The sequence below is a fragment of the Phoca vitulina genome, unplaced genomic scaffold (assembly GCF_004348235.1).
Source record: "Phoca vitulina isolate PV1807 unplaced genomic scaffold, GSC_HSeal_1.0 scaffold2, whole genome shotgun sequence".
NCBI lineage: Eukaryota > Metazoa > Chordata > Mammalia > Carnivora > Phocidae > Phoca > Phoca vitulina.
Window position 1 is genome coordinate 78,130,693 of NW_022589705.1, and position 26,920 is coordinate 78,157,612.

At 55.2% G+C, this 26,920-nt stretch overlaps 1 protein-coding gene across 1 annotated transcript; it reads left to right on the plus strand.

Annotated features, from left to right (window-relative positions):
• The first annotated feature begins 1,343 nt into the window (after nt 1-1,343).
• Nucleotides 1,344-26,920, plus strand: LAPTM5 (lysosomal protein transmembrane 5). Its single transcript, XM_032389509.1, has 8 exons — nt 1,344-1,510; nt 17,407-17,500; nt 18,152-18,228; nt 19,818-19,949; nt 20,637-20,759; nt 22,203-22,298; nt 24,150-24,242; nt 25,519-26,920. Exons 1-8 carry the CDS (start codon nt 1,424-1,426, stop codon nt 25,606-25,608), a joined length of 792 nt encoding a protein of 263 aa, XP_032245400.1. The 5' UTR covers nt 1,344-1,423; the 3' UTR covers nt 25,609-26,920.

Here is a 26,920-nt window from a genome sequence, read left to right on the forward strand (position 1 = left end):
TCTCTGTAAGGCCTGTGATGCAAATAAACAGGCTGGAAAGTGAGGTGGGGGAAGGGATGGGCGGGGTCGCCCAGGCGCCCAAGCTTGCAGAGCCCCCCTTGGTCTCATAGGGAAACAGAGAAAGGTTTGATCAAGTCCACCAGCTGAGTGTTGTGGGTCCAATAACACAATTCCTGCCCAGGGGGAGGAGCATAGAGACCTTTTATAACCTCTTCTGGGGCAGAAATGACGAGCAGCCATAGTGGCCAATCCTGACATCATGCGGGGGTGGGACTTCAGGTCCCGCGGTACCTTGAAGTGAGCTCGGCGTCTGGACAGATCCGACTTCTTGTAGGGATTTCCCAAGTGCCTCATATTCCCTTCCTTTACTGCAGTATGGATGATTTATCACCTGAGAAGGGAGCAGAGGTCCCAGTGTAGCTTGATAATAGTCATGCTTTATTAATTCCAACTTTTCCCAAGAGTGAGGGGGGAAAAATCCCTGATTGCTTGTGAGCCTCAGGGGGCCTGGAGGCCCCCATAAAGAGACACTTGACTGAGGGTTTCCCAGATTGCTGTGAGGCATTAAGGAGCCAGGTGTGGGGAGAGCCTAGCCCGGGGCCTGACACATGACGGATGGATTTGCTCAGTAATTATTTTTTTTGTCCTGCTTCGGACAGAGCTCAGGAAGAACATGCTTCTCTCTGAGGTTGGGGGTAGAGTCAAGAGAACACCCACTCTGAGGGGCCGCCTCTCAAACCAGTCAGCCTCCATTCAAATCCCAGTTCCTCCACATGCTAGCTGTGTGACCTTGGACAAATCACTTCCCCTCTCTGGGCCCTTTTCTGTTCATCTGGAAAACAGGGCTAATCATAGTACCTCCCTCAAAGGACTGAGGTGAGGATTACAACAGTCAATCCAGGATCATGTTTTTGTTTTGTTTTGTTTTGTTTTAAATCCAGGATCATGCTAAGAACATGTAGGAAATCCTACACGAGAGCTATGTGGGCAGCCAGCCAGACCTGGGTTTGAATCCTGCCACCAGCACTAACTGCAGTGTGACTTGGGGTGATTGCCTTGACCTCTCTGGACCTCCGTTTCTCTGTCTGGAAATGAGCTTGGTAACGCTGCTTCCAGGAGCGATGGGGAGCAGCTCGTAAGCAGGGCGTGTGTCTGCTCACCCACCAAACAGCTGCGTCCAAGGTGCCGGGACCTGCCCTCCCCAGGGAAGCCCCCCCGGGGGTGGCAGAGGGCCAGCTGCGGCGCTCTCAAGGCAGGCTGTGGCTCGTCCCCGCTGCCCCGCCCCCATGGTGATGAGCTGGCCCCTGCCTGTCTGAGGGGCAGGAAGGAAGTGAGGAGGGCAGCCAGCAGCTTCCCCTTTTCTGCCCTGCTCCGGGTGCTGGGCTCCCCACCTCAGTGCCTAGGAGCAGGGGACGGCGGCACCATGGCCCCCCGCGCGCCTGCCGCCCGCCAGACCTGCTGCTGCTTTAACGTCCGCATCGCCACCACCGCCCTGGCCATCTACCATGTGGTGAGTGTGCGGGCAGGCGCAGGGAGGCTGTGTGTGCCTGTGTGTGTGTGTGTGTGTGCACGTGTGTAAGAGAGAGGGCCCTGACCTACGGATGGCCCCCGCCCCCCCCCGCCCCCGACCGTGGGAGGACCACCGCCCACCACCTCTCTGCAGGACCCTGGACAGATCCCGTCCCTGCCCTGGGCCTCAGTCTCCCCTTCTGTCAAACGGCAGGGGGCCCTGCAGCTGCCTCCGGAGGGGAGCAGGGGTGGGAGAAGGGGCCTCATTTCAAGCGAATGGAACCCCCATCTCCCCGAGGCTCAGTTTCTGCCTCTGTAAAATGGGACAACATAGCAGTCGTAAGGTTCAAATGGAACGCAGCCGGGAAAGGGCTGTGGAAGGCAGGAATGTGTGCAGAACTGTGGGCTGGGACTGTTGCCCGGGTATGGAGTCGGACCTGCTTCTTCCTGTGGGGGGCCGGGGCCACTGGTGGGGAGGAAGGTGGGGATCTCTCCCCTGTGCTCCTAGCAGGGAGGGAGGGGGCTGGATCCTCTTGTTGATAGCTTGGCACTCTACTGCCTTCTCTCCACCAAAGAAAACTTGAGGTCTTGTGCTAATGGGTAGGATGGCTTGCCTGGCCCACACTCTGGAGGAGGAGAGGCCCCGCGGTTCCCCTTTGGGAGCTGGTGTGCATAGCCCCGGTGTGGAGCCTCTCTGGCTTCTCTGAATGCAGAGTGACTCTGGGTGAGCCACAGCCCCTTGGGGCCAGAGGCTCCCCGCTCCGTCTCAGTGGGTGAAACTTGGGGTGTCTGTTCAGTCCTGCCCAGATCATCCCACCACTCCCCCGCACCACTGCCCAACTCCGAGCCACACCCAGCTCCCCCAGACCCAGGCACCTTCCTCCTAGGGTGACTGAGGGCCTGTGGTTAACAGTTCTCTCATGAGCCTAGAAGGGCTTCCTCAAAATTAGCCTAAATCTGGCATTCTGTGGTGGGCTGCTGTAAGCTGCTTAAGCCTGGCTGCATCAGCTTCCTGTCGCGGGCAGGGCTGCGGCCAGAGCCCGGCCGTCCGAGGGGTGGTGCAACTCAGCGGTCAGCGCATAGCCTCTGGATCCACGCCTCTGTGCAAATCCTGGCCTCGCCGCTCCCTAGCTGTGCAGCCTCGGGCCGCTTACCTAACCTCTCTGAAGCCCAGTTTCCTCACCGAAAACAGTACCACCTCTCTGATAGGGCTGCTGAGAGGATCAAGGGAGTTCCCATCTACAAGGCGCATCAGCAGCGCAGGCCGCAGAGGACGTGTTGTTATCAGCGTGCATCAGACGCAGCGCCTGCGGCTGTCAGACCCCAGGATGCTGGTTTGGGGCGTTGCTCCCGCCAGCGTGAGAGTGACCCTGAGAGATGTGAAGGGCACCTTGGCTGTCCCCACACCAAATCCTTAGGGCCTCTTCAAGCTCTGAGATTGCAGAATGTTCTCCGAAGGACAGTGAGGGACACAGAGGTGTTCCTGTGGGAAGCGGGCTCCTGGGCCCTGACCCCAGCTCTGCCGCTAACTGCCTGTGTGACCTGGGACGATTTTCTCTCTTGGGTCTCAGTTTTCCCTTTAGAAAGATGACGGGTGGGGAGGGGGACTGGTTCAGAGGGTTCAAACTCCTGTTTGCGGGCCAGACAGGTCACGGAAGTGAGTGCGGTGGGGCAGACGGTCGGCGCTGACCTGGGGGCCCCGTCCTGGGTCTGTTCTGGAAACTGGTCTCTGCTTCTGCTGATTGTTGCCACCAAGGAATGTGGGCCCGGGAGCTGCTCTTCTGACATCTAGGGAAGTACGGAAGCAGGAAGCATAGGCTTTTATGCCGCATTTTCTGATATATTTCTGTATCGGTGACTGATTCAAGGTGAAAAAGAAATCCCTGTGCTGGCCAGACCGGGTCCATATGCAGGCTGCGTGGGCCTGGCCGCTGTCCCGCACACCCCAGACTTTGGGACTCTTGAGGTTTCTTTTTTTTTTTTTAAAGATTTTATTTATTTATTTGACAGACAGAGACATAGCGAGAGAGGGAACATAAGCAGGAGGAGTGGGAGAGGGAGAAGCAGGCTTCCCGCGGAGCAGGGAGCCCGACGTGGGGGCTCGATCCCAGGACCCTGAGATCATGACCTGAGCCGAAGGCAGACGCTTAACGACTGAGCCACCCAGGCGCCCCGGGGTTTCTTCTTGATCCCACCATCTGAGGTCCTCACCTGTAGGTGGTGAAGTGATATCAGTGCCTGCCCACAGAGCTGGACAAAGTGTGGGCAAGTGATCAGGGAAGGCTTCTTGGAGGTGGTACCATTGGTGGAGGTGTAGAGTTTGCTTGTGGGGAGTATGGACGGGGAGGAACAGGTGTGCGAAGGGTAGAGGCTGAGGGATGGTGGCTTGTGTAGGGGACACTACCCAGACCAACCTGGAGGCTTCAGCTTGGGGTGCGGGAGGTGGTAGGCGCTCAGAGAGACAAACTGAAGAGAGTGGACCTTCGTTGTAGCACACAATCGATATTTGGGGCTGGAGACTTCTTTGTCATGGGGACTGAACTTCACGTTGTAGGATGGTTAGCAGCATCGTTGGGCTCTATCCACAAGATGCCGGTAGCACCCCCGGGTTGTGATAACCCGAAATATCTCCAGATGTTGCCGAATGTCCCCTGGGGACAGTCACTCCCAGTTGAGAACCACTGTCTGTAATGTGAACCATGGGGAGCCAAGGGATGTTCTAGAGCAGAAGGCATGGGAATGGAGGAGAAGCCTGGAAGCTGTACGCCCAGCCCAGGCCCCTCTCTGGGGTCCTTGGTTGGTTGCAATGGGGGGTCATCGTCTGGAGAAGCCTCTGCTCCCTCCCAGGAAGGGGCAGGGGCTGAGGGGCAGGTGTGCTGGCTGGGTCTCTAACATCTGGATGGAAAAAGAGAAGCTGCTGTCCAGATGTGTCGATGGCCTAGATTGCTGTCATCTGGAGCCAGTCATGGATGACAACTACACACTGAGAGCTATTCCTGGACTTGGCCTCTCTGGGGAGGGTTAAATTGGGTCTTTGGTGTCCTAAGACAGCGCTACACTTTATTGGTCATCAGGGACCTTCTTATGGGAGGACCCTTCTGTGTCCAAGGGCTGGAGGGCCTCCCTCAAGGTCCTGCTGGGTTTGTGTAGAGGGTTTCCTCGGTCATGGGTGATTTCTGACTCAAACTTGCATGTGTAGGGGAGTCAGAGAACTTTCTTTCTTTCTCTTTTTTTTTTTTTTTTAAAGATTTTATGTATTTATTTGAGAGAGAGAGAGAGCATAAGCTGGGGAAGAAGCAGAAGGAGGGAGAAGCAGACTCCCAGCTGAGCAGGGAGCCTGACTCGGGGCTTTATCTCAGGACCCTAGGATCATGACCTGAGCTGAAGGCAGACGTTTGACCGACTGAGCCACCCAGGCACCCCCAGAGAACTTTCTTAAATTGGACTCTTTGGCCCTGGCTTGTCTGGCAACCCAAAGTACGTCCTAAGTCAACTGTGGGGTGGAGAATCCCCAGAAGACCCTTTTGCCCAGAAATATCTCCCTCCCTGACTACTCCCCTACTGCCTAGAATTCCATTAGAAATGCATTGCCTAGATGAAAAGCTTACACCTGCTTTAGGCCAAGGAGGGAGGGAGGTTGATGCTGGCTGTCTCTGGGTTATAGGATTATGAAAGCTCTAATGCTTTCTACACTCCTGTATTCTCTCTGTTTGGTACAATGAGCATGTACTACTTTTTTTTTGTTTTAAGATGATATTTATTTATTTATTTATTTATTTATTTATTTATTTATAGTATGAGCAGCGGGGAGGGCAGAGGGAGAGGGAGAGAGAATCTCAAGCTGGCTCTGCACTGAGCAGGGAACCCTACTTGGGGGTCGTCGGTCCCAGGACGCTGAGATCATGACCTGAGCCGAAATCAAGAGTCGGTCACTCAACCGACTGAGCCACCCAGGCGCCCTGAGCATGTACTGCTTTTTAAAGTAGACTTAATTTTAGAACGGTTTTGGATTCACAGAACTACTGTGAACACAGTACAGAGTTCCCGTACGATCCTCACCTGGTTTCCCCTGGGGTTAGCATCTTACATTAATACGGCACATTTGTCACATGGATGAGTCCACATCAATACCCTAACTCAAGCCCATGCTTTATTCAGATCTTCTCAGCTTTTCCCTCCCAGCTTTTTTCTGTCTCAGGATCCCATCCAGGATACCATGTCACATTTAATCCTCATGCTTCCTTACGTTCCTCTTGGCTGGGACAGTTTCTCAGATTTTCCCTGTTTTGGGTGGCATTGACAGTTTTGAGGAGTACTGATCATACATTTGGTCAAATATTCATCGAATGGGACTTGTCTGATGGTTTTCTCTTGGTTGGACTTGGGTAAAGTGTTATTGGGAGTGAGACGGCAGAGGTGAAGGGCCATTCTCAGCACACCCTATCAAAGGTGTGGACTCCCAACATATCTTATCAGTGTTGATGGTGACCTTGATAACCTGGGGAAGATCGTGTTTGTCAGGTTTCTCCCCACTGCCCCCCTCCCCCCTCCCCACCCTCCATACTGTCCTTTCTGGAAGAAGGTCACTTAAGGAGTGGAGAGGTATTTCTTGAGGGCAGACAAGCTACCTAATATTTGAGATATTTGGAATTTCTCATGGGAGATTGGTCTGTTCTCCTTATTTGTTCTAAAACTAGATGATTCATTTATTTACATCAGTAGAAACACATGGATATTTATTTTACGCTTTGGGTTATAATCCAGTGCTACTTTATTTATTTGGTTGCTCTAATATACTACTTTTTAAGTTGGCAAAACAAAAAAAGTAAAGCAACCTCTCTTATTTAAAGGCATCTGTCCTTAATGCAGATAGATTCTCCAGCCTGCCTTCATTTTTCTGTGCTGAGCCCTGGGCCAGGGTCCGGGCCTGACACGTCCATGACCTGTGCCTCCGGGGGCTCCAGGCCCGAGGGGAGCCATGATAGTGGCTTTGCTGGACGATGCCAACACACAGATGAGGGGCCTCAGCCCAGTCCTGGAGTGGAGACTGGGGATTCAGGAATGGCTTCTTGGAGGAGGCCTGTGTGCTAAGGATGAGCGGGCATGTGCTTGGGGCTGCTGGGGAGGTGAGCAAAGCCTGGGGGAGGGAAAGGCCCTGTGATGTTAGGAACACTGAGACGTTCATAGAGCTGGGGGTTAGGGAGGGATGGCTGTGAGGTGTGGTGGGGGAGGCTGGACCGAGTTCCTCATTTCTTTCAGGCTTCATAACCCACGAGATGGATCTCTCCTTGGTCCAATCCTCTCCTTTTAGAGATGAGAAAGCAGGGGGCCAGGAAGGTTCCTGGCTTGCTCCAGATCACCGGGAGGTAGGGCTTGTCCTGGGTCGCCCCTTCCAGTACACAGGTGTGGGCAATGAGCCAGTGAACAAACAAATGAATTCCTTACCTGGCCCAAGGGCTGGGGGTGGCCCGCCTGTCTGGGAGGCCCTTCCCTCACCCAGTCTTCATTTCTTCTTTATGGTCCAGCTCACAGGAAGCCTCCTCCTCCAGGAAGCCCTCCTGATTTGTCCTTCTCGGACTCTTTTCCCTTTCTGTTGCATTTTGGGATTGAAAATCAGCACTGTCTCCATCACTAACTTGTGATGTAACCTGGAGCAGGCAGACACCTTTGCCGTCTGGGCCTCAGTTTCTTCATCTGCTACCTGGGGCCAGGAGTCCCTGCCTCAAGGATGACTGCTTTGAGGTATTGAGCTGATGTGGCCCCATTGGAGTGAGGGCCTGCCGGCTGGGGCCCACAGTGGGCTGGGGGAGCAGACCACACCTTTGAAAGCTCATCTGTTTAGGGCCTAAAAATAGGCCCCAACTGCCAGGTGGGGAAAGCCCCAGATGAAAGTCTGTTAGAGCCTCTGCCTTCATGCCTGATGCCTCCGTGTGGTCTGTGCCCTTCCTGAAGGTGTGAAGAGGCCGGCGGGGGTGGGGGGGTGGTAGGGTGGAAATTGTGGCCTCTCCCCGGTGCCACGGCCCAGGGGCCTTAGTTGGAACTGAGTTACACTCCTCACCCCTTCTAACTTATTTATTTATTTATTTTTAAAAAAGATTTTATTTATTTGACAGAGAGAGACACAGCGAGAGAGGGAACACAAGCAGGGGGAGTGGGAGAGGGAGAAGCAGGCTTCCCACGGAGCAGGGAACCCGACACGGGGCTTAATCCCAGGACCCTGGGATCATGACCTGAGCCGAAGGCAGACGCTTAACGACTGAGCCACCCAGGCGCCCCCACCTTCTAACTTATAAAATGTTGGAGGCCCACACAGCTACTTGAGGAGGCCCTTGGACCCACTGGACCAATTGGGGCCTGCACACAAGGTCCCCTGGGGGCAAAGTAGAACATTTTCTGTGGCAGCAGGCCTGGAGGGCTGAGTGATGGAGGTCTTTGCCCTGTGAGGTGGGTGAGGACAGGCCAGGCCCCAGGCTGGGCCTCATCCTCTCCTCACTTCTTGGTTCTCAGGCCCAAGGGAAGGGAAGGAAGGGGCTTCTGGGAATGGGATGTGGGCGGTGGTCCCAGCCTTCACGAATCACCTGGGTTGAAAGGACCCATTGCCGTCAGAGCTCCATGGCTAGGGGAGACACAGGCTGGGAGGAGGGGGTCCTCCCGTTCAGACTGGGCCCCACCGCTGGAGGGTGGAGTCTGGGGGAGCTGATGCTTCTTGGTCAGCACTCTGACCCTGAGCCCCCTAGGAAGTGAGGCTTTTATTTTGAGCCCAGGGCAGCGGACCCAGAACCCAGACTTCACTCTGTGCTCCCTGCGGGGCTTGTGCTGGTTTCTTATGGGGAAAGGGGCCACAGAAGCCAGAAGCCCTAACGAGGCCGGAAGCCGAGCAAGAGGCTGCGCAGGGGAGGGTGTAGGCTCCCTGCGCTTCCAGCCTGCAGCCCTGCTGTGAGCCAGGGCATCCTTCCCCTACCCCCAGTCTCAATCTCCTCTCCTGGCAAATGGGGGCCAGTGACGCCGAAGTGCGGGGTCATTCTGAGACTCACAGGAAACCAGGTGGAGGCACGCCCAGCACCTCATGAGCACCCCACAAATGGCAGTGAACCCTGGAGCCTCCATTCGGCAGAAGAGGAAAGAGGCTTGGAGAGGCCAGTCAGCTTGGCAGCCTGTGGTGGATAAAGAACGAGAGGCTGGCGGTCTTGCTCGTGGCCCAGACCGTGGTGGGGAGGGCACGCTTCTTGGCAGTGACGGGGTAGGGGTCACCTGTAAGATCCAAGGGGCCTGGCTCGTCGAAACGTGGAGCCCACATGCAAAGACGCAGTCTCAGTTTCACTTGCAAAATGGGGAGAAAGTGGGAATAGCAGGACTTGCCTCACAAGGCTGAGGTGAGGACGAAGGGCTGAGGGCGTCCCGAGGAGGCCCTGGCCTCTGCCGAGTGCCCAGCGGTTTTAGCAGTAGCCCTCATGGGGGGGCTTCGCTCCGAAGGTAAAGAGGGAATTGCTGGTTTATGGGAAAGGTTTAGATGCAGGGTGTTTCCCCAGATGCTCAGGAAGTGGAGGATGATGGGGGTTTGGGCCAAGCCTGGAGAATGACACTGAACCCCCCCAAAGGGGCACCCCCCCACCAACCATGGAATGGCAGAGGCCCCTGGGATTCACTGGGCCAGGAATTTCACGGAAAGGCCTGCCATCCTGTCTTCTTTCTTAGGGGCCGGTCTGAAAGGGCAGAGGGCAGAGGGCGGGCCTTGCTGGGCTGTCACGTGCCGGGGTGTGTGTGCGTTGGGGGGGTCGCTGAGGATGGCACGCTGGCTTGCCCAGACAGCCTGGGCCAGAGCGAGCTACTCCCCATGCGGTGCTCCTGCCGTGGCACTTCTTCTTCTTCTTCTTTTTTTAAAGATTTTTTTATTTATTTGAGAGAGAGAGAGATTACGCGAGAAAGAGAGCACAAGCTATGGGGCAGGGGTAGAAGGAGCGGTAGAAGCAGGGTCCCAGGAACCCCGGACATGACCCGAGCTGAAGGCAGACATTTAAGTGACTGAACCACCCAGGCGCCGTCCACCCCTTTTTAAAGATTTTATTTACGTCATGGCACTTGGTATGCTACAGGGCGATAAACTGAGGCACGCGCCATCTGAATCGTGTTCTCTGGGAGCTCCCCGCCGCCTTTGGACAAGCTGTTTTTTCTGCCTGGAGAGCTTTCTCCTGGCTCTGCTGCTCCCAAAGCCACGCCCCGGTGAAACCACCGGCTCCCCCATGTCTTCTAGGTCCTTCCACCAGCCCAGCCACGCGGCAGCTACCATTTCCTGGGGGCCCACTGGGTGCCTGGCACATGGATGACCCCCAAGTCACAATCCCCCCCAACTTCTTGCAGTTTCCTGAATGGGGCTCGCCCACTTTTTTTTTTTTTAAATAAAGATTTTTATTTATTCACTTGACAGAGAGAGAGACAGCGAGAGAGGGAACACAAGCAGGGGAGGTGGGGGAGGGAGAAGCAGGCTTCCCACCAATCAGGGAGCCTGACGTGGGGCTCCCTCCCAGGACCCTGGGATCATGACCTGAGCCGAAGGCAGATGCTTAACGACTGAGCCACCCAGGCGCCCCAAGGGGCTCGCCCACTTTTGCTTTTGCTCCTGCTCCTGCCCTTCCCTCTGCCTGACACACCCATCCCACTGCCCTTTGGGAGAAAACTTTAAGACTGACTGCTTCTCAGAAGACTTCCTGAAGCCCCTAGTCATGGACCCCGAACTCTCAAAATTCACCCCCGTCCCAGGGCAGCTCCCCACTCCCAACTCCTGGGGCCCCGTGGACCCTGTCTTCTGGCCTGGAGGCCTGGAAGCCTGATTTATCTTTGTGATCTCCTGACACATAGTAAGTGCCTGCTAATCTCTATCTTATTTTACTTTTGCAAACCTTTTCTTGATGCGCAATTTACATATCACAAGCGTACATCTTGATGAACTGTTTACAAAGTGAACACACCCATGTAACCTTCACCCAGATTGAGAAATGGGACGAGACCAGACCCAGAGGCCCTGCGTGCCCCCTTCTCATCACCACCCTCGCTCCACTGGCCTCTTCCAACGTATGTTCTAGAACTAGGCAGGAATGAGATTACACAGCAGGTGCTCCTTTGTGTCTGGTTTCCTTCTCTCAGCACTGTGTTTGTGAGCTTCCTCCGGGTTGCGGCGTGTGGCCAGCTCATCTCCCCCACCACCCACCATTGTATCTCATTGGGCGAATATATCACCGTGTATTTGCCTGTCCTTCTGCGGGAGGGTTGCTTCTAGTTTGGGGCTGTTACAAATAGAGTGGCCATGGCCGTGGGGGGCTTGTGGTTTGGTGTCCACACAGAAGCACTTCTGCTGGTCAGTGGGTCTCTCTGAGTGGGTCCGTCTTCGGTAGCAGACACATGTCACCTCATCGGCTCCTCGAGGCAGCCTCGAGAGGGGGTGGATCCCTCTCTCCGTTCTGCAGATGAGGGAACTGAGGCACAGAGACGTAAAGTGGCCAGGTGGAGGGTTCAGTGAATAGTGGAGGGGGCAGGGGTGGGAGGGAGGAGCAGCCTCCGTGTGGGTGTGGGGGGGGCCCGGCTCTGGGGCAGGGCAGCCCGCAGGGGCTGCAGCTGAGCCTGGGCTCCTCCAGGAGGGCCCGGCAGATGATATCCGGGGTTGGCTGGGGAGGTGGCTGGGGAGATGATGCTGTGGGGGAATGGCCCCCACCCAGCTGCCTTGATAAGCCTCCACAGGAAGTATGGGGTGGCAGAGGAGGGGGTGGGGGAGGAGAGCTTCCTCTTGACGCTGATGTATCTGGTTCTCTTCTCCCATCCTCCTCCCAGAGAAGCCAGGGGCCCCCAGGGAAAACAGAGTGGGCGGCTGAGCTTCAGGGAGGGTCTGATGATGAGATGATGATGATGATAATGGTTTAAGTGTGCAGCAGCCCTTGGGTCGCTAGGCCATCAGAGCCGGAGGACACAGGGTCAGGGTGGAGCAGTCCTGGAAAGGGGCGGGGGTCAGGAAGGGGTGTGCACTTGGGACCCACTTCCCATTTTGCAAACTGAATTATCTGTTGGGAAAGGGTTGAGGACATGCCCGGGCCTGGCTCCTTGTGCAACCTCTGCCAAGTCACACCCAGGCCCCCGTTCTCTTCCGATGTAAGTGGGGGGACCGTCTGACCTCATAGATTTGCCAGGAGCACATGAAGTGGAAGGCTAGCAAAGGGCCCTGCACTGGCTGGCACCTAGCAGGTGCTCACCGAGGAGTGGGTCTCAGTAAAGGGTGCCCCCTGGCATCTCAGAGGGCGGGGCTCTGCCCGCCTGCTTCTGAGAGGGTGGGTCCCAAGCCCCCGGGGCTCCGAGAGGGTGGCCCACGTTCCTGGACTGGAGAGTGGTGTTTGAGCCCCAGAATCGGGACGTTCGTGTCTCCACCACCATCACCACGATTGTCGTCACCGCCATCATATCAAGATGTCACCGTCGGCAGCAAAGTCATGACCATTTTACCACTGCAGTCGATTACCACTTCCCAGCATGCCCACTGGGCTTTCGTCCATCACCATCCATCACCCTGCCTCAGCCACGGTCACCCCTTTACTGCTGCCCCTGTCATCATTAGTCACCAGCACGCCAAACCCAGCCGCATGACCGCCAGCCCCCATGTCCCAGCACGGCAGCCACCGTCAGCCCCAGCCGGCCAGCATCTTGTCCGTGACATTCAGCCGGGGCACCGCCGCCGTTCCGGCCCGGCCGTATTCACTAGCGCCCCCGTTCCTCCTGCCGTCCCTGATTCTGCTGCCTCTAGGTCGGCTCAAGCTGTTGGTTGCTCCTCAGAACCACCAGGCAACCCAAAGAAATTCTCCCGGCTTCCTGGCCACTTCCCACATTGCTGAGCTTTGGGAGGTTGTGTTTGTTATTGAGAAAGAAGGGATAGGCTGGGGATGGGAATGGGAACTGAAAGCAGGAAGAAGGAGAGGGAAGAGGTACAAAAGGGGAATGGAGAGCAGGGGTGACGGCGGGGTGGGCTGAGCATGGTCAGCACCGATGTGGTCTTGTCGCCTGAGCCCCGGCTCGGTGTCAGGACCGAGGCTGATTCTGGTTCCGCAGCAGACTTCCTGCGTGAACTTGGGCTGGTCACCGCATCTCCCTGGGTCTCACTTGCGCACTGGGAACATCCCCTCCCTCAGGGCGAGGCATTCCCGCCCACGGGTTTCCCTGGGTCTGCCTTGCCAGCCTCTGGGCCTCCGCATACGGTGTTCCTTCTTCCCGGAATGCTTTTTTCTCTTCTCTGTTGGGAAACTCCTGCTTATCCTTCAAAACCCTGTTCAAACTTTTCCTATTTGTGAAACCCTCCCTGAGTCTTCCAGACGGTGGTGCTCACTCCCTCATCAGGGACCCATAGCCCTCTGTGTGTCCCTTGTTGTGACTCTGAACACACCGGTCACCCGTGGTTTCCCCCGGGGACCGTGACACCTGCAGGCCAGGCCAGGGTCAGTGGCTTCGCTGGACAGGGCCTGGAGCCAATATGTGCTCCGAGGGTATTTACTGGGTGAACAAACAGGAGTGACTGAGTACCTACACAGATTGATGAACGCTGCCTACCGTATTCATTTATGGAGCCCTTGCTGGATGCCTGGCTCTGTGCCAGCGTGTCATTTGACCTGACAGCAGCCCTACGAGGCAGGTCTGGTTATTGTCCCCATTTCTCAGGTGAGGAGACAGGCTCAGAGAGGTCAGTGGCTTGCTCAGGGACACAGAGCTTGGGTTGGGCCCAGGACTACCCGAGCCACACACCCTAGCTCTACTCTGCCCTCTGAAGAGGGAAGGCAGTGAGAGACGCTGTGCTGGGGGGTGGGGGTGGGGTGGGGGAGTAGTGGCTGTTGTCTCCCGGGCTTGTGGGAGGAGAGGAGCCCTGTCCTGTCCCGGGAGGTCGTGGGTCACAGGAGAAGGCAGCTTTCTGTCCCGGTCGGTACCGGCAGGGATGGGGGTGAGGTGAGGGGCAGGTGAGGGCCAGGGACCTGGGACATCTGGAACCTGGGGGCTCCGGGCCTCTCCCAGCATGCATTGCAAGTAAGCCAGGTACTTTCCCCGAACTACAAAGGCTCTTGGTTAGGGATGTGGGTGGACCGGTGAGGGCCTTCTGATGAGCAGGGCCCAGCTCTGGGTGGGTCACCCTGGTAGGCCTCGGTGTGAGATGCCATAGTTTGCAGAGTTCGATCATCCCAGTGGCCCTGGGTGCAAAGGGGGGTGCCTCTCCTCATTGGCCAGAGGAGGTAAACTGAAGGCAGGGTGGAGCCAGGAACTGGCTAGGGTTACACAGCCGAGAGGCAGGGTGGGTGGCCTCGTGCCCCAGTTGCTGGCTCCTGAGCAGGGCGTGTCCAGAGCTGCCTGGGGAGGGTGGGCAGATGGTTAGCAAGACCAGGGTCTGGGTCCACTCAGCCCTGGGTGGAGCCCCAGACCCTCGGAGCATGGGCACCCCGGTTCAGATCCCTGCTAGGCCACGTGAGTTCTCCTCTCTGAGCCTCTGTTTTCTCATCTGTAAAATGGGGGAAGTGTTGCTTCTCTTGCAGGGTTTTGGGAGACTGTGATGTAAGCCTGTGTGTGCAGGTCTGAGCACACAGTAGGTACTCAATAAATGTCAGTTCCTCTCCATTCCATCTTCTAGGGAACTGAGACTCCTGTCTTTCTCCCGGATTGAGGCTGTGTCTTCTGCCGAAGGTTAGGGGCCAGCAGAGGGTCTGAGGCCGATTCTGAGGTTGCCTGCCTCTGAGACTCGGGGCTGGTGCCTGCCTTCTACGGGCCTCAGGGTTCTCATCTGGCAAATGGGGACAGAGTTCTCTCCCTCCCCTTCCCGGACTGTTGTGAAGGTAGAAATGGAGGAAAAGCTGAGCCTAGTTTTAAACCCAGGTGGTTTTTACAAAAGGAGGACTACTTCTGGAACCTGCTGTTCTGGGAACAAGCTGTGGGGAGGGAAGAGATGGCACCCCTCTGACTCTGCTGGGGCCCTGGCATGGGGGTGGGGAAGGCGGGCAGGCTTCAGGCAGAGGCCAGAGCTTGGGAGGTGCAGGAAGGACAGTGGAGGGCATCCAGTCTAGGGCCCATTGGCCTGGGCTTGAATCCTGGCCCTACCCATTACCGGCTGGAGGCCACAGACAAGTTACTGGACCTCTCTGAGCCTTGCTTCCCTCGTCTGTGCAGCGGGGGTGGGAGTATTCAGAACAGTCCTTCCGTTGGGTTTGGGAGGATTGTTGGGATGGTGAGGGGAGTGCACCTTGGTCAGGGTGTACAAAGCTTTCTCCCTTTCTCTCCCCTTCTCAGGATCGTAGGATATGGTGGGGGAGGTAGGGGGACGGTAGCTGGGACGCTAATGGCCGGATCATGGGCACAGTGGTGCGGATGTGAGAGATGTTTAGGGCCTGAATTGAGGGGTTGGGGACAGCTGTGGGTTAGCACTGGTCTCCAAAGAGGGGTGATGCCTGAGATGACTGCTGGGGCCTTAGGAGGACAATATTAGCATTTCCATATTTTTCAACTATATTCTTTATTAACTTCTGGATTTGTGTTTGTGTGTGTTATGATGTTTGTAATAACCAGAACAGTAACACATGCATATAATTTTGAAAGAAAAAAATATAGAGGATGTGTTCAAAAGGTTTTGCTGACATAGGTGCATGATCAAAATACCTACACCCTCTGGGGTACGGGCTAGCGGGGACTCTGAGATGTTCTGGGGAGTGGGGTGTGTGCAAAGGCACCAGGAGACCACTGGAGGATTTGGACTCCAGTCTCCACTCTGTCCTCAACTTGTTGTATGTCCTTGGGCAAGTCACCTAACTTGTCTGAGCTTATCAAACAAGCAGAGGCTCTTTTAAGCAACTGGAGCTTGGGATTGTCTGATTCTGAGCTTCGTTCCAGATCTCAGACAATTCTGGATTCTTGGAACTGCCAAAGTCTTCTCTTGTCACACCTGGTAGATACTCATGTGCCCTTCTAAGCACAGCTGCATCTTATCTGTGCTCTGCTTGCATACCCCCCCAGGTGGGGAGCTCACCCTCTCTCAGGGTGCCCTGTCCTGTCCTGGATGAACCTGTCATCTGCCTCCCTTCTCCCTTCCCTCATTAAAGGTGAAATTGGGGAGGGCAGGGGCTGGAGCCTCAGGCTTCAGGGGCTGAGTGGCTTTTCTCTGTTGGGGCTCTTTCCTGTGGGTGCCAGCCACAGCCCCCACAGCATCTGCCTTCCGTTTGGGGCTGCTCTCAACCTTTTTGGTGAAACAAAGCTTGTTTTGGTTCACCCTGCAACAGGAGGGGGCAGCTTGAGCGAGCTTGCTGTCCACCCCCCAGCACCTGCTCCTGGTACATTCCATCACCCCATGTAAGCTCACAGCAGCCAAAAGCAGATTGTGTTTGCTGAGCACCCACTGTAGGCCCCGGGCTCAGTGCTTTGCAAATACAGTGCAGTTTATTCCTTACTAAATCCAGTGATTGTCAGTTTCCAGATGACAAAACTCAGAGAGATGAAATGACTTGCCCAAGGTCACATATTGACCTGGATTCAGATCCATCTCTGTCTGACTCTGGAGCTCAGCTCTTCATCACTCTTCTGTGCTGTCCCTTTGTGCCCCCTGAACGGACTGTAACATGGCAGGAAGACAAATTGAGACCTTTGTCTGAGCTAAAAAAAAACCCCACACAGTCAGCAAGGGAAAAACAGATGGTGGGTATTTGGTTGCCTGTCAGCTAAGCATGAGTTACTAGTGCAGGACCACCCAGAAAGCCAATGTAAACTTCGGCCATATTAAAAGAGGTAGGGCATCCACTACAAGGAAGGAGATAGTCTTGTGATTCTCAGTGCGGGCAGATGGTTCCTGGAGAATAGTGTGCAGTGGTAGGGGAAGGGCAGAAGGCTTGCTGCAAGGACATGGACACACAGAAGACTGTAAGTTCCCCTGGCTGGAAGTATTTAAATAGAGGCTGCATGGCACAGGAGTCCTGTGTTGGATGGCGGAGGGCACAGGCAAGGTGACCTCCAAGGTCCTTTCAAACTGCAGTTTTATGGCTGGACTCCGGTTGTCACCAGGGCTACAACACTCAGGCCCATCAGATTTGGATGGGGTACATTCATTTGTCCACCCATCCACCCATCCATCCATCCATCTAATATAGTAGCTAGAGCAGTGAACAAGAGAGACATAAGCCTTCCCTGCCTGGAACCTACAGTCCAGTGGGAATAATAGCAATCATAACAGTGAGCATAGGTACCTTAAGTGAATTATTCCATCTGGCCCCACTACAGGTATTATTATCTGCATTTTGCAGATGGAGAAATTGAGGGGCCATGGGGGATGGGATTGGCAGGGCTCCCTGGGGAGTCACGGATCAGGTGCTGCCAGGCCTATGTTGATAATTCCAAGAACCTGAGGCTCTATGATGCTCAGATGCTGTGACTAAGATCCTATAGTGCCCAAAGGCTGTTGTTGTAAAAGGGGGTGCAGAAGAGGGATCCAGTTACTGATGGGAGCCCTCAGGCCCCCCCAACCTTGACCTTCAGTAGTCAGAGTGACTGTTTTATTGAGACCCTGGCGTGGTTCTAAGTGCTCTCCTGGGATGTCCTCACTTACTCCTCATAATAACCCTCTTAGGTAGCTAGAGGCACTATCATTTTACAGATGGGAAAACAGGTATAGAGAGGCTGAGTAACTTGCCCAAGCTCACACAGCTGGGAAAAGGAAGAAGGAGCTTGAGCCGTTTATCTGTACAGGCCACACTTTATCCAGGATGCTCCATGGACCCAGCCTTCCGGCTGTCTCCTCCAGGAGCCTCCTCACAGCCCCCCCACCCTGGACTGCCCCGTCACCAGGGTGGGAGGGGGCAGGGGTGGAGCTGTGCAGGCCCCACTGACGGATGCTCTGTGTGCCTCCAGATCATGAGTGTATTGCTGTTCATCGAGCACTCAGTGGAGGTGGTCCATGGCAAGGCGTCCTGCAAGGTGTGGCAGACGGGCTACCTCAGGCTCGGTAGGTCCTGGGGGGACTTGGGAGTGGGAGGGGCAGGTGCGGGGAGGGGCCCTGGCTCTGGGCAGACTGGCTGGGGTTTGATGCCCTGCCTCTTCCCTTCTGAGCCACAGGTCTTTCCTCTGCAAATGGAGACCTGTCCCCATCCAAGTTTCCAGGTGTGAGAGCAGAGAGAAAGGTGCTTTGCAAACCTAACCAGCTTAGGAAGGTGACAGCAGGCTGCCCATCACCCTGGAGTAAGACAGAAACTCCCCACGGTGGGATCCCGCCCCTCTGGCCTCTCTGGCTCCGTCTCGAAGCAGCCCCTTGCTCCCTGCTCCTGCTGTGCCAACCACACGGAGCTCAGCCCCGTCTCAGCTGCCTGGACTTCTGGTCACTCGGCTCGCAGGCTGCCTCCTCAGAAGCCTTCCCCAGCCTCACCCCGGCTAAAGCAGACCCAGGCCATCCTCCCACCCTGCATCTCATGTTACCCGAAATGTTCTGTTTGCTGTCTTTGTAGTCCCCCAAGACTGAGAACAGCAGGAGGGCAGGGCCTGGGCTTACTCCTCATTGTCATAGCCCCCACCCCAATGGTTCCCAAAATGTGGTCCTCGGAACCTGCGTGGGGTCCTGGGGACACCTCCGGGCCCTTCACTGCTGTCCCTTGCCTTTCAGCCAACCTGATCTCCAGCTTCCTGCTCATCACCATGCTCTTTGTCATCAGCTTGAGCCTGCTGATCGGAGTGGTCAAGGTGAGGGCTTGGTCGGGGGAGGGGAATGGGAGTCAGGACCTGGGAGCTGGCCAGGAGCCCCAGCTACCCTCCTGCCCCCCCTCCTATTCACACCCACTGGGTGGGCAGCCCTGGCTGCCAAGAGGGTGGGAGGTAGGTATTTTGGGAGACCACGCCCCCTGCACCCTAGAGATCTTCATGCTTGCTTACAGTTTGGAAAGCCTCGTTTCCACACCAGGCTTCTCCGGCTGGAGGCCTTGGTTCCCTACTAACACATAGCCTCCGTGTGTGGGGGTGTGCACACGGGTACTTTGTTGTACTAGCCAGTGACCCACATGCTTGGAAGCTGCAAATGCAAGCAGGGAATGTTGATAGAGAAAAGAGGAAGGGTCATTTCGAGGCGTGGGGAGAGGGGAGAAAGCAGTGGGTTTCGTAATCAGTGAGAGGAACCAGAGCTAGGGGAGCATCTGGCTCAGTTCCACCCAGCTAGCTGGTGAGAGAGAGAGAGAGAGCGAGACAGGTTGTGGCTCAGCCGTCTGTGAAGAGGAACCGGTCTGTCCCTTGGCCCCGGGAGGCAGGAAGCCAGGGCCTCACCACACAGCCCCTGGAGCAGGACTCAGCAAGAGCATCCTCCCCGGGGAGCCAGTGGCCTGGCACTCGCAGGCCAGCAGAGCGGGGCAAGGAAGGATGGGGGGCTGCTTTGGAATGTGCCCACCTTGCCCGCACTGCCCCCACCACCCCCTCAGCTAACAGCACCCTTCGGAAGCTCTGTGCCCCAGGGAGTGATTGTACCTTGTGCAGGGCGGGTCCTGGGTGCTCGTGCAGAGACGGGCATGGTCCAGCTGGAAAAGTGGACCAGGGCGTCCCAGAAGACCCTGAGATTGAGTCTCGGCTATTCTGGCTGACTCCTGAGTGATTTGAGACAGCCACATGAGAAACCACAAAACCACCTCTTCTGTGATTTTGTCCCCAATGGTGGGTTCATGTGCACTCACACTGGTCACAGTAGTCACTTGCTTGAAGTTGAAGGAGAGGGACTTCAGCCTCGGCCTCCCAGGGCCTCCGACCATGACCGAACACCCCAAGAGTGGCCCACACAGAGGAGGGTCCCACCATTGAAGCCGTGTGGGCTTCCCCTCTCCCCCACCCACTGGACCTTTGCTCATGTTGGCCCTTCTGTCTCCAGTACCCTGCCCATTTCCCTTGTGGTTCTTCCCAGATCTGGCCTCAGCGTCCCCACCTCTAGGAAGTCCTCTCTGATGCCTTCTCTTCTGTAAAATGGACACAAAGCCCTTCCTGGTTGGGTTCTTGAAACCCTGCTTCTGGAGGCCTGGGAGCACTTATCTCTGCAGAGGGGGACACTTCCCCGTGTCTCCTGGGACACCAAGACGCCTGGCACTCGGGGCCTGAGTCTTACCTTCTTCCCATCCCAGAACCTCCCTCAGGGGAAGGCATGTGGGTCCATGTGGAACGACCTTGGCCCAGCCACGAGGGGATGATTTGGGAAAGGGCCATATTACCTAGGGAGGGAATGGAGCTGCCGGGGAGGGGGGCGCGTGGGGGCCTCAGGCTGCTGGGGACTCCGTGACAGTGCTGGGCCTGTCTTCTAGAACCGGGAGAAGTATCTGCTGCCCTTCCTGTCCCTGCAAATCATGGACTTCCTGCTGTGTCTGCTCACCCTGCTGGGCTCCTACATCGAGCTGCCCGCCTACCTCAAGTTCGCCTCCCGTAGCAGCCGGGTTGTGAGTACCCAGCCCTGCCCCACGTCCCACAGCCGGCCAGCCTGGGGAGGTGGCAGGGGCTCTGTCCCCTGGGCCCCTCCCTCGTTGATGAGCCTGAGCCCCATCAAATCATGCCAACTTTCTTGCTCTGTAAAATGTGCCTGCAAGGGCTCGCCATCCCACGTGTCACGGTTATGAAGTAAGGACAGTGTATACAGGGTGGTCGGCACGCTGTGGGCACCCGGCAAATACCAGCCACGTGTGAGTTTACACTACAGGGAAGGGCGCGTGCCCATTGCCGTGCCCAGCCCCTGCTTTATCCCTCCTGTGTAACCAAGTAAAGAAGGAAGAAGATAAGTCGATTAAAGCCAACGATGAACATCCACAGGGCAGATGCCCGTGACGGAGGTGCCAATCCCTGACTCGGCTCCCCGAAAGTTACTTTTCAGACTTTCCTTAACTGTTGTCCTAGAAGAGACTGAGTTGCTGGCCCAGGGCTGGGCATTAGGAGATCCTGGTCGGAGGCCAGGTCTTGCTACCAGCCCTCGGCGGGAATGTCTAAAAACTGGGCATCCGTTTTTTTCTGGGTCCTGTGGGTTGGAAAGTCCCCAGTGTCTCTGGCTGACTGTCTCTCGAACAGCCTGGGGATCTCTGGTTTAGGGCTTCATTGCTGGTTTGTCTCCTTCCTCCTGCCTTTGCCCTCCCAAGGGCCCCTCCAAGGTCCCACTGATGACCCTGCAGCTGCTTGACTTCTGCCTGAGCATCCTGACCCTCTGCAGCTCCTACATGGAAGTACCCACTTATCTCAACTTCAAGGTCATGAACCACATGGTGAGTATGGGCCAGGCACCCGCCCCCATCACGGGCTGTGTGGCACTGAGCAAGCTGCTTCCCCTCTCTGTGCCTCTGTGCTTAGGCTGGGTGCCGTAGAGGTGGAGCCTGGGAGGAGGATTCTTGTGTAAATGATTGATTGAGGGAGACCTCTCAGGAAGACACTCGAAAAGGAGAGGGAGGAGCACGTGAGGCAAAGGGAAGAAGCCAGGCGGACGTGTGACTTTGGGGACGGCCTTGCCCGATCCCAGAGGGAGCCCTGGTCTGTGAATTGCATTGCAGAAATAATTCCATTTTTTTATGCATGGAGAAAGGGGCACTCAACACATCTCAGGATGGCCCCGAGGCTTCTCTGTACAATTTTAGGGGACTACACCATAAAACTAAAGAAAACTGTCCGACTTCCCCAGGTCCTCTATCTACATCCCTTGATCAGTGATAAAATAGCCTGGTCTTTATAAAGATGCGTCCTCAGATTTTTGCAAATCTCCAAATTAACACCACTAAAGTATATAATTATCCCTTCCTTCCCCAATATGGTATAATTTTATCAGAGTAACCACACATACAACACATAAGAAACTACAAAAATATTCTGAAATGACAGGATGGGTAATTCCCAGGCTCACTTGTTACCTATATAACTTGTTCCCACACATCAACCTTGCAAAATAATGTAACTGTTCAGGAAGAGCCTTTTGCATCGCCTTTTATATAATCCCATGTTTTGGTTTAATGTTGGATTTAGTATTTCACTCCAAAGTGTGCATAAGCACAACAGAAATGAAACACAACCCACAATCTCATTCTCAACATTAGAAATTATTGTGGCCATATAGTAAATGATTCTGTGAAGTTCATGTTTCAATTCTCTATATACTCTTAAGGCATGATGAGATTCTTGAATCAATGAAAATCAGAGTTACCCCCAAACGTAGTGACTTGGAACAATACACAGTTGTTATCTCACACTGTTTCTGAGGACCAGGAATTTGGGAGTGGCTCAGCTGGGTCGTTCACACTCAGCGTCTCTCATGAGGTCGCCCCAGAGATGGGGATGGGGCTGTGGACACCAAGGGCTTGACTACGTCTGGAGGGCCCACTCCCAAGATGGCTTGCTGGCACGGCTGGGGCGTGCCTCCCACGTGTGTCAGGACCTGGCGCTTCTGTCAGTGAGCCTAGCCTCTAGAGAAGGGCCCACCGCAGCTGGGGGCTGGGGGCCGGGGGCTCCAGCCAGGTAAGAGCCAACTGGGTGGATATCCGCTGCACCTGCTTCCCTTGGTTTGCTCGCCTGTCACAGGGGGCTGATGGTAGGTAGTGCCGGCCTCCTAGGGCCCTGGCAGGGGTCAGCCAGGACAGTGGCTGTGTCATCCTTCCACGTGTGGATGCTGGAAGAGTTTCTTGTGGACAGAGGCACTGATGCAGCCTCCAAATCTGTTGCAGAATTACCTCCCCAGCCGGGAGGGTGTGGCTCACAGCCAGTTCATCAAGATGATGATCATTTTCTCCATCGCCTTCATTGCTGTCCTCATCCTGAAGGTGAGAGTCCCCCTAGCATGGCTCCGGGGAGGGTGGGGAGCCCGCGCTCGCCAGGCCCTTCCATATCAGACTGTTAGGAGGCAGGGAAGTCTTCCACTGTCTTCTGCTGCTGCCCTCCCTGCTCTTGGCTCCTTCCTCCAGCCCTCCCACACCAGCTCCTTAGACCCCACTTGGGATCCTTGGGGACACCCCATTGAGAGGGAGGGGATCTGTGAGGACCACTTGCGTTCAGGTGTCAGGGACTTAATGTGCAACCCAGAGAGACCCTGATTCAGGGCAGGAGGAGCTGTTCTGTCTGAAATCAGATTCAGAAAGTCTTGGATGTGAGTCCCAGCTCTCCCCTTGCCAGCTTTGTGTGGTTGTCTTTCGAGTCACTTCTCTCTGGGCCTTGGGTCTCATCTGTGAAAGCGACAGATTCAATATTGCTTTGCCCCTGTCACAGCTTTATATGATTCAAGCACCAAAATGTAGATGGGTCCTGAGGTCATATTACTAGAGGTATGGTGATGTGAAGGAGGGAGGGGAATGGTTTTATTCTTCTCTGAGGTGGTCAGGCCCAGAAGATAGAGTCCCATGTCAGGTCCCCATTCTTAGAGAGCTATGACAGACTGGAGAGTGTTAACCCTCTGCCATCTGAGGGAGTCAAGGAAACCAGGGCAATTCGGCTTGGAAAGAGGTGACTCAAGGGGTCTCCAAATACCCAAAGGATGCTCATGGGGATTCTAGAGGCCAGCACTGGAACCTGTGTCCCAAAGCCCTGGGGAGGCTGATGTCGACTCAGCAGAAGGAAGGGCTTTCAAGAGTGTTCTTTTCTGATTGTGAAAGTAACATAGAATCATTGTAGAAATTTGGAAACTACATATGAGCAGAAATAAGGCAATCAGCTCACCACCCACCACCACTCAGAGACCAGTGCTCCTGATACCTGGGCCCATTTCCTCCCAGTCTTTCTGTGTGTGGGTGTAACCGGACGTCACTGCCTCCTTTTACTGGCGGCCCTGGGCAGCTTCATGCCATCACCTAATGTCAGCCTGCAAATGGAACTTCCCTCCTCTGAGCCTTCCCTCAAAGGACGGGCCTAGCACAGGGGCTTCCATGAAGTGCAGTGAGAACTTTCCTGAAGGCTTAGGGGAGCCAGTGCGGGGGGGGGGAGGGGTTGATGTCATACACCCTCCTGGACAGCGACTCCCCAAGGCCCACTGCATAGCTGTCTCCCCCACCCCTCCAGTTCTTTATCCCCCTTGGGGGGAGTTCTCTCTCTGTTCCTCACTCTGCATCATTGGCCACCCTCCTCCACCTGCCTCCTACTTCATTCTTTTATAATTCATTTTATTTATTTCTGCCACCTGCGTCCCCATCATGGGGGTTCCATAAAACAAGAGAACTTCCCGAAGACAGGACCCACTCTCCTTCCTTAGGAGGCAGTTTGGGGGCAGAGAGAGACCTATTGGCTATTATTCCTTGAACAGGCCCCTGGGGGCTTCACTCCCCACCCTGAAAATCCCCCCAGTGCTTATCCACTGTTAAGAGAAACATCACCGGCCATCTCAGGAGGTAGTGAGCTTCCAGCCCCAGGGGGTGGAGAAGAACGATTTGCAGGACCATTGCCAGGGAGGCTGGTGGAAGGGGGTTGCAGAAGCTCCCCAGAGCCCCCTTCCACGCAAGTTAGTGGAAAGAGCAATCTTCAGAACACCTGGGACTGGCAGGTGAGGTGCCCCTCCACCAGGACCAGCCAGATGCTGCCTTCTGGGCTGAGCTGGGGCTGCCCAGGAAGTGCCCAGCATCTGTCCCAGGCCTGCTGGGGCAGTGAGAACAGTCAGCAAAGCATGGTCTGATCTGGCTGTTTCTCAGGTCTACATGTTCAAGTGCGTGTGGAGATGCTACAAATTCATGAAGTACATGAACTCAGCCGAGGAGAGGAACTGCTCCAAGATGCTGCAGAAGGTGAGCCCCGTGGGGGGTCAAGTCCCAGCCCTGCCACTCCCTGGGTCATTGGGGGAAGGTCTCTCTCCCTCCCTGGGTTGTGGTTTCTCCCCTTTGTGAGATGATTGGACTGGAAGAAATGTGAAGATCTCTTTCGGCTCTGATAGTCTAGGATTCTATTCCTTCATTCATGCATTCACCATTTTCTGCCTCTTACTCTTTGTTGGCTTTGTATCCAACCCTGGGGGTGCAAAGAAAACTGAGATGCTACCCCTTCCTAGGGGAGTGTAGAGCCCACAGAGAATCCAGACACAGAGATCTGATTGCAATGAAGCATGAAGCATGGGGGAAATGGGAGCATAGAGGAGGTACCTGGCCTCATCTGGGGTATCAGGGAAGGCTTCCTGGAACGGGTGACACTTGATCAAGTCTTAGACTGCCAGTTGATACAAGTTAGCTGGGAAAGGGGAAGGGGCCTTCTAGGTAGAGAGATGAGGTGCACTTAGAAGCAGCTCATTGGACACATGATGGGAAAAGTGCAGCTGGCTTAAATTTCTGGTGTGACTTTCCTCATCTGTAAAATGGGGATTGTATTAGTCAAGACACTTTCAGTTGCAAGTGGCAGAAATCCAACTCAATCTGACTTATGTGAAAAAAGGGAATTTATTAACTCCCAGAACCTGAAGGTCCAATGTAGGTCTGGCTCACGGAGGCTGGCTGAGTTGTGACACCTGGATGTGATCTCATCCTCTCTTGACTCTGCTTTCCTCAGTATGGGCTCCATTTTCAGGCCACCCTTTCCTCATGGTGGAAAAATAGCTGCCAAAACCCCTAGATTGACATCACATCCTCTCAGCAACCCCAGCAGAAAGGCCCAGGAGCATGTCTGAGGGACCAGCTTGGGTCACAAGCTTATCCCCAGACCAATGATATTAGCCAGGGAGGATGAAGTTCTACTTCCAGTGGCCACACTCAGATTGCATGTCCCACCCCAGATCTGAGGGGTGGGACCAATTCTTCTGAAAGCATGTGGATGGAGAATGTTTTCCCAGGGAAAATGGTGCATCATTAACACCATAAGGGGGCTTGAAACTGGACAGGCAGAGGCAAGTCTGTCCCCTATAGCAATAGACACTGCACCTGTCTCGGGCATGCAGTCTAGCGTAGGAAGTACCCAAGGTGTGCTGGTCATCACCATCATCCGTTTTGCCAGAGGTGGGGGCTGGAGCTCCTTGACTCCAGGTTGGAATCTGGTTCCTTCCGGCCGGTCCTCAGTCCCCATCTCTCTTGTTCCCAGGTGGTCCTGCCATCCTACGAGGAAGCCCTTTCTCTACCGTACAAGAGTCCAGATGGGGGCCCAGCACCACCCCCATACTCAGAGGTGTGACGCCCGCCAGGCCCCAGCCCTGTGCTGGGAGGGGCGGAGCTGTCTCGCAATCCGCTTCTCTGCTTTGGTGGCCCCTGCAGCGGGGGTGAAGCACCTGGCTGACCTCAGGACAACCCGCTTGTGTCCCCCTCGCTGGCCTGCTTTTCCCATGGGGCCTGGGAGATGCTCACAACTGGGTCAACTTAAGGCCGAAAGACTTCTTGAGTCCCTTGGACATTCGGTCCAACAGCCCTCGGCTTATTGTGATCAGCCCCAACATTTGTTTAAACCATTCGTCATTCCCAATTCAGTGGGTTTGGTTAAACAACTTGCAGCTTGACCCGTGTGACCATGTGGCCAACAAATGAAAAGCACACTTCTCAGTGCAGAGAACCAGTTCAGTCAGACCGCCACAGTCCGTTGCATTGGTTTTAGACAGTTGTCCCTTCCCAGGGCAATGCGGCCAAGTCATCGTCCCTGGGTCCTCCCCACCAAATACATACGTCTGATTTCTTCAAATTACTGGGTTCAACAATTATGGACAGCCAACTACCAGTCGATTCAAAGCAGGGATAAAATTTAATAATAACAATAAAAATCAAATTAGCCCCAAACCATTCCCTTCATTTGAATCCAATACCTGGCTGCCCACTCTGGTCAATCTGGTACTTCCGAGGGGCTGAGTGACTGTTAGTTCAAACGAAAATTCGGGCAGTTGCCAAACGTCATCCAGCAGCTACTTCCAGGAAATAACAGTTGTCTCCATCATCCAGCTGTCCTGACAAACACACAGTTGTTTTTGCTGAAGACAGACAATCATCAGCAACGGTCGGCCACACATGGTCAGCGTAGTCGCACAGCGGTGGGGTCCGCGACAAGGGCGGCCTCCGGCGTGGTCGTGTCCGGCAGCGAGCTGCTACCATCCTGCAGCGGTGGCCCCATCTGTCGCCAATTCAAGCAGAGGCACCTGCGTCCTGCCCAATGCTTGTGCTTAAGCAGCAATTTAGCCCTGACATCAGGCAGGTCCGCTGGCTGGGCTAAATCCACGTGTTAGTTCAATCACAAAGCCGGCAAACTCTTTGTGGGCGCTCGTGGCGGTGGTGGCAGAAGGGAAGGTTTGGGTCCCAACACCCCCTCTTTCGCCTGTTTCCCTGTAGGCTGGGGTTCCTGAGGGAGCTGATCCCGAGGTGGAGATAATAGGGCTATGGAGGCAGGTTCTCTGGGGTCTGAGAGGGGGGTTCAGAGGCAGAGGGCTGTGTAAGAGGCTCCCCGCCAGCACCCCCTTGTTTAATTGCTTTGTGTGTGACGGGGAAGAAGTTTCAATAAAGCAGCA

What these genes read in the sequence shown, in the direction of transcription:
- LAPTM5 (XM_032389509.1), top strand. Translation starts at nt 1,424, where the DNA reads ATGGCCCCCCGCGCGCCTGCCGCCCGCCAGACCTGCTGCTGCTTTAAC. An exon ending in TTGCTGTCCTCATCCTGAAG is followed by an intron (nt 22,299 to 24,149) that starts GTGAGAGTCCCC and finishes GCTGTTTCTCAG; the next exon opens with GTCTACATGTTCAAGTGCGT. An exon ending in GCTCCAAGATGCTGCAGAAG is followed by an intron (nt 24,243 to 25,518) that starts GTGAGCCCCGTG and finishes TCTTGTTCCCAG; the next exon opens with GTGGTCCTGCCATCCTACGA.